The sequence below is a fragment of the Liolophura sinensis genome, chromosome 8 (genome assembly GCF_032854445.1).
Source record: "Liolophura sinensis isolate JHLJ2023 chromosome 8, CUHK_Ljap_v2, whole genome shotgun sequence".
Lineage (NCBI taxonomy): Eukaryota > Metazoa > Mollusca > Polyplacophora > Chitonida > Chitonidae > Liolophura > Liolophura sinensis.
Window position 1 is genome coordinate 10,122,627 of NC_088302.1, and position 12,239 is coordinate 10,134,865.

General features: G+C 38.5%; 1 protein-coding gene across 1 annotated transcript in view; it reads right to left on the minus strand.

Moving 5' to 3' along the window:
* Positions 1-987: 987 nt before the first annotated feature.
* The window catches only part of LOC135473884 (orexin receptor type 2-like), a 34,008-nt gene continuing 22,756 nt past the window's right edge, over positions 988-12,239 (minus strand). The window contains exons 2-6 of the mRNA XM_064753814.1: positions 10,708-11,089; positions 8,308-8,422; positions 3,305-3,423; positions 2,939-3,067; positions 988-2,025 (exon numbers count right to left, since the gene is read on the minus strand). Coding sequence (XP_064609884.1) covers positions 1,961-2,025; positions 2,939-3,067; positions 3,305-3,423; positions 8,308-8,422; positions 10,708-11,089 — 810 coding nt within the window. The 3' untranslated portion in view covers positions 988-1,960. The remainder of the gene's footprint in view (positions 2,026-2,938; positions 3,068-3,304; positions 3,424-8,307; positions 8,423-10,707; positions 11,090-12,239) is intronic.

Here is a 12,239-nt window from a genome sequence, read left to right on the forward strand (position 1 = left end):
GTCAAGTGGACTTGAGTTCACTGGCTTTATGGGAGTGTGGACACTGTGTGGATATTCCAATACGTTTTATTTGTACCAATTTAAAGAATCGCTAAGATAGAAACTCAGACCCCCTATGGCAGGTATCAGTGTGGTGATGTTATCCCCATCTGGGGGATAAGGTTCTGGTTACAAAAGGTATCTGTGTTTGTACGCCACTGATGACTCCCAGAACAGAGAGAACCGAGGGCAAACATCTGCATTGACACACCGGCATGACCTCCACAAGCGATGAAAACGGGTAAATCGATGTCTATTTGCTCGTACGGGAAACCAACTCTGTGATGACATAGAGTAGGTGAAATTCAATTTAGTTGATGTTTGTGTAAAGTCCATTTATGGTGACACGTTTTTAGTGTAGATGGGCATTTATGCGGCCATTAGACCTTTGTCTTCTTGGACTTGCCGGGCTTTGTTTCACACGTCGCTATGCATGACTACTGTGGGACTGGAATCCTATTATAACTAGCAAAACACAACAACCAGTAAGTGGAAATGCCTGTCAGTTGAAATGTCTTTTGAAATCAAATGTTTCTTGTGAGCACCAAAGGCCGGTTTATGTCCACAGTGGGACCTCCAAACCCCAGTTGTCATTGTATAGTATGTTTACGTTAATAGTTATGTACTAAACGACATGGCTTTATTCTGCAATGGATCAGAGTGTAAAAAGAAAAAAATAAACAGAAATCACTTTGACGATAATTCTTATATATACACATCGAATAATAATTCTGACCATGATCACCAAGAGAAATACGTATCATACTAAATCCAAATACTCGAGTCCGGTATTATAATGGAGTGGTGACTCACCCACCTTTCTTTTACAAGACGGAATAAAATTTGTCATGTCGCCGTTTGGTAGACAAGGTTGTTCATTGATTAACTGGATTACTCCCCCCGCCCCCCCCCCCCCCCCCGCCATCCAGAAGGAGATTTCGTGTTCCGACAGGGGGAGCAAATCAGCGGAACTACCTGTGTTCTGCAGCTCTGGAATCAGATACCAACACAAGGCCAGTTTGCGAAACATTATGTTCATCACATACAGGTTGGCCTTCAATGAGCTGTACCGGGTTAACCATTACTTAAATGACAATATGGCACTTTTTGTCCAACAAAGAATGTCATCTAGAAGTACACTTTCCTCAAACTGGATATGAACCACACGGAGGGTGTGTAGCTTGAACATCAAACACACAGCAGTTGTAATGTGCTCATATCCCCTCCGCTCTGCATGAAGTTTTCATCTCCTTTACTCCTCGAATGATGGAGAGTAGAACGAATCAACCATCTCGATGGTCTTTTTACAAATGAGATTCAAAGCAACATTGGAGAGCTGTGATGACAGTCGTACTAACGGAAACATAAAGACAAATCCTCAACTTCTGAACTGGCAGACGTCTCAGTACAATTCCCAGCGTGGCTGGCATCATCATGAAGGCACAGGACAGGCTCCATATATCATAGCCTCAATCTAACAGTAAAGCTCAAAGCTTATCAGCGAATGTCATAAATGTCAAAGCATCAACATGCTGATTTCACACGAGCTTAGAACTTTCCGATTGAAAGACGCGGCCTGTCAGACTGAACTTCATGTCATCTGTTTTAAATCACTGGCTCACGAAGTTTTTCTCTGAAACTGCCCTGGAACAAAACGAATCACACTAACATCTGTCCAGGGTTGCTTTGAGGTTTCAAAAGGCCAATGCGACGTCCAGGAAACGCAAACAAAAGTGAAACGACGTCAAAGTAAACGTTTCTGGAGTCGTTTGTTAGTCTCTAGTTACCGATCATTAGCCTAGAACGATACTCTAGTAAGCGGTCAGGTTCTACGCTGTTACTTTTTGTGTACATAGAGGGCTGTGGTACGAGAGTACCTCATTGTTATTGAGGCCCTTGGCCTGTACCGGTGCCAGGTTAGTCATATATCGTCCATGATCATAGTGTATGGTTGAGCGGCGTCCTTGCGCACCGACACACCATTTCCTGTAAAAAGATATAGATCAGAATGGGATGATATCGGGTGCAGTTGATGAAAAAATGCATTAGATCAAACATTAATTATGATACCAGTCTTATTTTAATGCAAACCAAATGTTCGTTTTAGCAAAGATTAAACTTTTTGCAAGAACTTAACAACATATTAACAATGGACGCTGTGTGGCGAGGCGAACTGTGTATATTTTATAACGACATGGAAGGAGGATCGTTGTTAAAACGCCTGCATTCCAGTCCCAAGAACACTCATTAATTTTGTGAAACGCCCGTTTTCGCTGTTCGAAGAGGTTTGGAGATAAAATTCGGTGACCGTTTGGGAAGTCTATATTGTTCATTGAAAACCACAGGTTTTCCATTAATAGCGTGCCTATCTCTATATGTCACACATGGAAAAGATCGTCCTTGACTTGACAAAGGTAGGTGATTTACCTTAGACACTCCAGGTTCATTCGCCATGTAGGTGAGCATCGCATAAGCGAAAGACTCTTGAATACGGTGTTAGCAACGACAAAGTAAATATAACAACAAACTACCTATTGAGAAGAACCTGTGAGTGCCTTTACCTCAACTCCTTGTAACATGGAAAACCAGTGCGATGCATAAATCATAAAATTACTCTCATCCGTATATCGCATCGAAAAGTCATCAAACGTGCTAAAAAGCTCGTAACGCTGGCAGTACAAATGTTAACTACATGATCAAAATTCAATATTCTCTGCCCTAAAGCAAGCGATTAATAAAGCCTGTCAAACTTTTTCATGTGTTATACAGTTACTTCTAAATATTCTTAATAATTATCAATTATCTTAATTAATTATTATTCAATAAAAATTATCAATTATCAGTCAATCTGAAAATATGTAAATCTGTAAATCATTAGCTAATTAATTTCGCAAAGTACCTGTAAATCCGGTTACAGTGACTGTGTCACGTGTTCTTGATCCTAACCTTTCACAAGAGCGCGATGGACTTTTCTTCTTTAAGCAAAACCAGACTCGGAGAACTGCCTTGAACTCGTGCCGGAAAGTTCCTTGAAAACAAAACATACGTATCAAGTGTATATGCCCGTATAAACAAACTGGTGGCATGTGTTCCTTGACAGAACACCGTGCTGGGTTTGCGTATTGTACCATAATAATGTTGCCGAGGGAATGTCACCTGTGACGTGTGGCCACTAGGCACCCTGTCGTCGCTGCTGTCTTTTATTATATGTCTACAAAATAGAAAAACAAGGTTCTAAAGTTCTTAGAAAATACTTGATACTCACCACTCATAAACATATAGATGACAGGATTAAGAGAGCTGTTGATGTACACCAGCAGATGGCTCATCGTAGACAGACTCAAGGCGACGTGTGGATTCAAGTCCTTCTGTATTTTAAAATATCTGCAACAAGATAAAGAAGAACTGTACAGATTTACGTCATACAATGGTGATGATAATGACAAGATCATGTTCCTTGTTTTTAGAGTATAAGCTGGAGGCCAGGATTACACTTTAAGTCGAACACCCTGAAAGATTGGCAATTTTTGACTGCGCTCAGCAAGGAACATGGCCATGCACTGGGGCAAATTCCACGAAGTTATATTTGACTTAACTTAAAATGCTTATTTTCTGTATATCGCGAGATATCGACAACTTTGTCTGAGCTGAGACCACTTACAATTAAAGTGAAGATCATCCAATTTGGGATAATTAACGACGTCAAAATTGAAACTATCGGCGTGATCTTAAATATTGACCATCCCTGTACCCTAGCTTCGAATTTAAAATCTGGGCAAGTTAATCATTGTGACAATTCAACGAAGCAGCACCGCGTCATTGAGGGTGTCTCGACAGGTGTCTGCTACTGAAACCCACCGTCGAAATAAGACTGAAAAAATGCTGAAGCCTACGTGAAACGCAACAACAAAACAGCACTCTCTAAGAGTCACCATGTTCTTTTTAAACTGTTCGACAACGTATTCGTCGCTTATATATTGTAACTTTTGAAAATTAACCCTTTTAGAAAGGCATATAAAGAATGACATATTGCAAATTAAACAGTCGCACAAGAACACTGGCAGATGGCGCTGGGAAATCACGTCACAATGTACACATTTACACATGTTCTATATTTGTACTAGGCTTGGCGAAACTAATTTACGGCCCGATCAATACGAGGCAGAGACAGTAAATCCGGCGAAATGTAAGTTTTCAGACCCATAATAAAACACATGAGGTGATTATCACTGTTTAAGCGTTTAGAAAAACACAAATGTCCCGAGGAAAAAAACAAAAAATCCTCGTTTTGCAAAACTGATTTAGGGTAGAATTTCATTAATAATCATTTTTTGTCTCACTGGATGGCTATGATGGTAATGACAGCTAATCGTTTAGCGCATTGTCCAAATCTCCTTGGATTTGTCTGTACGCTGGGGATTACGTTTTATCTATAACATAAATAAATCTTTTTATTTGCATAAAAGTGTTTTTGACGTTTACGTCATGTTTGCAATAAAGGCTGGGGCAGAAACGTGGGCTAACCACCGTATGTGGAGTAATTAGAATGCTGAGCACCAATCCGCGTATTCAGCTGAACTGAGCTAAGTGCCTAAAGGTAGAAAAACGCCCTTCAAGGGGAGTTAAATGAAGGCAGACACGACAGTGTGATAACTGACATCTGTTCACATAAAACGCATGATCAAAGTAACGCCGGTAGTGTGATATCTGACATCTGGTCACACATCACCAGTGAAATGCAACCGCTTGACCTTTTAACTATAGTCAGGGCTTTATTCTAACAGTGCATCTTGACAACGCGTCAGCTGTAGTATTGATTACCATGGCATCAGCGGCGTTCATATACAAAATAGTTAAGGTGCACCTTTTTAATTAGAAAAATGTCGAAGTAGATGTGTTGCGCTGCCAGAGTACAAACAGTACTAACGCCGTACCGTAGGAAATATAGTTCTCCGGAACAATGAAAAACGCAGTGAATGCTGCGTGTACTGTTGAAACCGGTAAAGAATATATATGTGCGTGAAAACAGTGTTTAAGGTATTATCAGCTCACTAGTTTATATACAGAATTCAGGTCTAAATAAAGAAATGAATACGGATATGGACATAGCCTAATATCATGCTCTACTATTTACTATTGTACCGTCCAAGAAAGCATAATTCAAGTTAAAATTATCGGAAAAAAAACATATGAGAGTATGGTTGCTATGGGCAACTTCAGCAAGATACCTTAAAACGCGTGTGTTTTATCCACTATTTACTGAAAGCTGTTAAGTTTGGTCATATGAGAGACTCAGTAGAATCACCATGGTAATATTAATAGCGTCCCAGGTGAAATGTAGGTCTCTCATGGTTACATTACGTTGTTGTGCATGGCAGATACTAAATACAAAGTCATTGTCATGTTTTTAATTATAACTCCAATTGCGTGATGAATGGTTGACTGATACGATAGAATGTCATCTGATTCATCGAAATCTTTATTAATTTTTGTAATTAATTTATCACGGTTATCATTCTTATCTTCGTGTTGTCAACCAGTAGTAGTGCTGGGGGATTAGCTTTTGCACTGGGGCTTTGGAAAACACAACCAGTACAGCCTACTCAAACCAAAATGTAGAATTCCCCCGTCGCCTTTCAGACTCCTCCGAAATTAACAACTGTTCCTGTCATTTTTCTCGACGGGTTCACGGTTAGAATTCTTGGCGCATTGTCCCCATTAACATGATGGATAGACATTCTTTTGACCGACGGAGAGCCCCCATTGTGAGCCTCACCAAACCAGATAACGAGCATCTCAAAGAACAAAATAAAATCATTCCTATTCACAACGTTTACACTATACATACTTCCACGAGCAGGAATGACTCTTCCCGTCATTAAGATTGCACATTGATTTATACGCCGTCAGCTACCGTTTCCTTTCATTATACACTCTATTGTTATTCTAATGACCGACATTACTTTCAGGAAATAGTAGGCTGCTTGCAGTTAGGTATTTTCTTTCGAGAATAATATATGGGCGATTATTCTTTATTGCCACAACGCCCATGATTGCAAGAATGCAATCTATAGTAATTAGCTTTAAAGCAAACAGAGATCAACGGACTGAAATCATTGTAAATTATACCGATAACTCCTACAAGGACTTGGAAGCATTAACAGTTTGCGTATTTCCATGAACAACTCTAAATGATGTAAATTGACAAAAGGCCTGCTGTCACCGTTCATGTCCGATCATTCGCCAACTATCACTATCGCTGCTCTGATTTTACTCTTCATGCTGTAGTTTTTTTGTATTGGAATTTATTACCCATGAATGCGAACAAGAAAAGCTGATATGTTGATGCTTGGTATTCTGTATTCAAATTTGTAAAGGAAGTGTCATATCAATCATCCAAAACGCTTCTCTTACCACAGCATATTGGCCCTTGACCAGTGGGATTGCAGGTTCGAATGCATGTATCGACGTTTCAGCTTTAATTTAGAATAAACCCTGACTGAGATAAACTGCTAAGCGGCAGTATTGCTCCGATTACTTGTGACCATTTGCCAGCTATCACACTGTCGTCGCAACTCTGGTTTTACTCTCTAAGCTGTACTTTTTAAATTATATCTTCACTGTTTTTTTCACCCATAAATTTCACTGCCGTTGTATAAGCGATATATTCTTACAAACGGCATTAATTCCCTAATCAATCAATAAGTCAACCAGATCACATATAGATCTATGTTAGTCTGGAAATCATAGCTTGTAAAAGAAGAAAATTAACTGTTTTTCTTATTCTGCAGTTCATAAATGCATTGATGAACACTTGAAATCATTGCAAAGCATGAGACCAAATAGATTTTCTTATAGTATTAACAACAGCAAATTTCAAAAATCAACAGCAAGATTTCGTCTTTTGTACAATATTTTTTGTTAATATTTTACAGTTTACAAGAGTAGTATTGTGGGAAGATATGGTTTCCAATTGCATTCTGCTGAGAAAAAAGTGCTCTTCTTGGACGGCATCGACTCTGTGAGAAAACTGCAATAAGAAATGCATGTGGATAACTGGATGAATGCATTTATGTTTACATAGGTGCTCTTCTTGGAGTGTGCTGTTTTATTCGATACATAGCCCAGGATTAAAACAGCTCTCAACTTGAGCTGCACTGCTGATAACAAAACAGCCAGGAGCACTCTCCTTGGAGAGTACTGTTTTTGCTATGCAAATCTACTCGGTTAAAAGAACGCGCTGAAGGAATATCAATAAAACATGAGAAATTCGGTGAAACATCTAACCAACCCACTCGAAACTGTCAAGCTACATTCTACCCTGATAATATTTACTTTTCAGCTCTTATCTTATCTTGCACTATTTCAGGTGTAATGATTATGTCTGGCAATTCATAACATGAAACTAATTGCTTCTTTTGCTTTTTTACGACGAGTTCAACGCTATTTCCTTGTTAACAGAATATATTCTTTTGGGCGCAGGGCATGTACTCCCAGTGCTATGATATGCAGCAGTTAATTGTGTACCGACACGTCACGAGGATAACACCAGCCTACTTTAGGGTTTGCATCTAAATATTGAATGCATTACGAAGGAAATTCTTTTATTATTTTTCGAGTTAGAATAAACTTACGAGTAAACTTACGAATAAACTTACGAGTAAACCTAAGAATAAACTTACGAGTAAACTTACGATTCTGCATAATATATGCGAAGTGTAGCTATGAATCGACTGTAACGTACATCAATATTTAAACCATCAATATATACGATGGACACCACATAGCTTTGGTGACAGTTGGTGACACTAAGCCATTCACGACTCTCGTGTTGTTGATTAAGCAGTTTAACGCTTGTGCAGATCTGAACGTCATACCTAGGACTGTTTGTCAGTGAGTTGCTAAAGGTCGGTGGTTTAACCCAGGTAATACGGTTTCTTTCACTAATATAACTGACTGCCATCACACATGGATAACTTGCTGAGTATTGTGTTAATCAACATTCAAGTAAGTAAATAAGCAATATAAGATGCGTGTACCGTTCAGGTGGCATTCAAGAACAACGTGTTCACGCAATTTTTTGGGGGGTCCAACATATTCCGGGGTGTTCGGCTCAGATTAAAACTGATCGTATCACAAGAAAATTTCACTGACGAGAGGGTCGTTATAAAAGTGGCGGTGACGTGAGGATCATCGAGAACACGTTCGTCAAAAGATAATAAAGCGTACCGTAAAGGGAGTTCAGTAACAATAGTGGGCACAACGTACCGTAGAATGTCGTAAACGTGGACGGGTAAGTAACAGATGAAGAAAAATATTACGACAACTATTAACATCTTGGCTGTATTTCTTCGGCTGTTGAGTTGGGTATCGGAATGGTGCCCTGTAAGAAAAATTATTGCATTTTACTAGATAGAATAAACAACTTACGACATAAACAATTAAAACATTGTAATTTTGTCTCATTTAATATGAAGTATAATGCTCAAATGTTACCAAACATTAAATACCGTAATTGAGTATAAAGACTTTGAAACTATGTCTTGTTCAGCTGTTGTAGTATTATAGATTAACGATGCCGTAATTTCAGTATTAAACGGGAATTTCGAGATTCGACCTTAAGACATAATGTTGGCTTTGCTTTGTGCTTTGATGTTGCCTCTTCATGAAACGTTAGAGATAAGCAGTGCATTTTAACATGGTTAAGTATATACATGTACAATATTGAAATTTTTCACAAAGGATGACTTAAATTTAATGAATTACATACAAAATCCATTAAACTTAATATTAGGAAATAAAAGTCAACCATTATGGATAAAATAAACCATAGTCTATACCAGTAAATATTAAAATGCAATGAGTAGCTCACTTCTGAGGGAATAAAAGGATGTCATGATGATATAACATTTTCTCGAAACTGACACGAGATGACAGCCTACAGTCTTTGAATTCAATTACCAGCAGAAAATCGAACGGTTTTAAGAATTTTGCTACATGAGAAAAGAAAACAACCGTTGTAAAAGTGCACAGCTTTTAAAGCGTATTTGATAATGTCAAGAAATTGTGATTTATGAAGAACAGGATATTTATAATGGAAAACGCTTGAACGTATAAATGCACCAGAAAGACACACATATATATATATATATATAACCATGTCTCGTTGCTGAACATTTTTGTTATGCTTTTATATTACATCCATGCGGAAACAAAGGGCTGTGATTACTTATGACCTACGTGATATTTTGTTATAATTTGAAAAATTTACACAGAAAAGAAAACTTAGGATGCTGCTGGTGTAAAGAAACCCCAGTGGAGTCAAAGCTCTGTCTTAAACACAGCCATTCGTGTATGACAAGAAAATACCTGCTATAATTAAACCCGTAACAAAACCTATTCTACACGTGTCTTCCCCAAAGGAAATGAATCAAAAATAATCACTACATTTTTTAAAACTGTTCCAGAAAGAAAAAGTTTGAAGCAAAGCCTGTAGAAAATAGAAATTCGTTGCTTGTGATAGGTTTGTTTTTGAAAACCTGATTGATTGTGGCATCGGAGCAGAGGGCAAGGAATTGGAAAGATTAGATGTATGACCGGACGTGAACGAAGCTATTCGGAGCCAAGTATAATTACAAAGCTGCAGACAGGATGTCAGTTCCGGTGGCTGTCAGTCTCATTTATTTTTGTCAAACAGTCGGCTTGTAAATTAGGATTCAACAATCAGACAAATACTGATTCAGTTTAGGCAATTTTCCTTTTTGCGGGAAAAAGTAATGTTTTCTTTACTTTTATTGTTGACTGGCTGTAAGAGGAACTCCAACAATGGAGACATAATAATTGCAGCTAATCACATGAAGTTTTCAAGAAAAGTTATCTTTTATGCTTTTGGGACGTTGTGAAAATAACAGAAGGTTACTACAACATATCACTTGGACAAAAAAAATAGTAGATAAATGTTCTGTGGCACCTTTCCTGTGGGGTAGATTTAGTTTGTGAGGCTGGGTTGGTTTGTCAGTAAATTTTGTAAAAAAAATTCGTATAGAACATAAATCACCGTACTGTTAGATTTCATTTCGGCACTCAACGGGTATAGAATTGACATAGGAACTGTGTTACAACCAGCCATAGAATGAGAACACTGATATTTCCAATTTAATTTAATGAACAGACGGTGTGGTTGAAGTCTACATATGTGAGGTGAAAATGGTTTGCAGTTTGTCTGCCCTGTTAACTCCTGTATGTATGGTGAAGGAAAAAATGTTAACAAGTCGACCTGGCGATCAACCGACGAACATACCAACAGACATGCATAGAGACAGACGTATAGAGCTACTTGAGGAAACTAAAATTTTTTTATATAAAATGGTGTATTGTGTGTGTTTCTGCAGATGATAATATTCAACAATAGGTTTCTTCTGTCGCTCTAACAAATTTTCGACACCCCATCTTAATACATTTGGTTGGTTGGTTAACATTTGACAACCTGCCTTTTGACACAAACCTTTCAAATACTGATGGCCCCTCAGTGCAACAAGACACCGATTTTAGTGGGCTGTTTTGTCTGTTAAGAACTTACGCTTGTTCCCCTCTTACATCGCTTCAAAACTTTATTACAATATGGATTTGAGCGTCCATATTTCCTTGGAGAATAAAGAAGAATCTAACCTTGTCCATTCTGAAGAGAAGCGTCTCGGTACCACAGTCTCTTGGCAGTCAGACTGTACGCAATGGCCATGACAAGGAAAGGCAAGGCGAAGAAACCCAAAAGCGGCATCCAGAAAAGGGGTAAGTGTTGACCCTCGTACTTTTCCGGTTCCATAGCGCACATAGTCATCAGCAGAGTGACATTCTCTGGTCGAAAGGTGGGTTCTGTTCGGTAGAAAAGAAGATCCGGGCTAGCCGAGCCCATAGCCAGTACCCAGATGAAGAACGTCACCAGAATGGCGGATCTAACACCGAGTCGGGCCCGGAATGGACTGGCAATAGCGCGACACCGGTCAATGCTGATGGTGGTCAATGTGATTACAGACACGTAAACAGATACTCTCTGGAAAAAAAAAACACACACACAAAAGTGCCTGGTTAGATTAATGATATAGATCGATAACGACTACTCCAATCAGTGGTCAGTCTTTACGCATATGCCCTTTACTGTGACATGACTAACATTGTCAGAGAATCCCACTCCAATCGTGCAAATTGAAAAGTATCTCTAGTGGTTGATTTGGCTCAATGAACCGGAGAATTGATCAGTGAAATTATCTGAAGCCCTAAAGCCGTCCATCCCTAGAGTCATTCATCCAAGGATCATCAATGAAGAGAAAACCTAATCAATGCTCGTTAGCATTAGAGACAAGATCAAACAGTTAGCATCCGCACCGAATACTAGTCCAAACCACACAAAAGACAACGTATCGTTAACACAGTTATGAAAGATATATGTAATAAGCATGTGTCTAGTTATAACATATTTCAGAGAAGCGCTTTTTTATTTAACAGTAAACAGAGCTGATATTACTCGCAAATAAGAGTACAGGCCACTGGCCCATCAGCATCCTGAGCCACGTTCAGATAGATGTGTGCAGTGTTAGCATTAAAACAAACTGCAATACATCATTCTTTCCATTATCTGAAAGTTAAGAGCTCACTGTACACATGAGCATTGGAATAAAAATATTTGAAACTGTAGAATGCTTAGATTTGCTTAAATCTGCTTTGATTTCTTGCCTACTTTCTCGTGGTTTGTGTTAAAAGTTCTTTTGAAAATTGTTCTTGCAGTTATTTACTTCTTATACTTATGGGTGACTCCTGATATACTAATGTTTGTTTCGACGTTTGGATCTACAGCGATAAACACTATTTTGAATACACTCTAAAATTTTCACCCTGTGCAGAATTTGACTTGATTTTGCAACTAAAAAAGACGTAGCCTTGTTTTGGTGATCAGAATGGTAAATGTAATGACAACGCAGAATTTTGAGTCATTATTTACCAGTGACGTCTAATAACCGTAATTAAGATCACTGCATTTCTTTTACCTAATTCTGTTTAAGCCAAAGTGCTAGGGGGCATTCAATTTTCTATTATTTCACTGGTTACTTGTGCTGTCACACTGTCGTCGATGCCCTGGTTTTACCATTTATAAGTCTTTAAGTGACTAATATAGACACTAGATAGATAGTCACCAAGTTTTCATC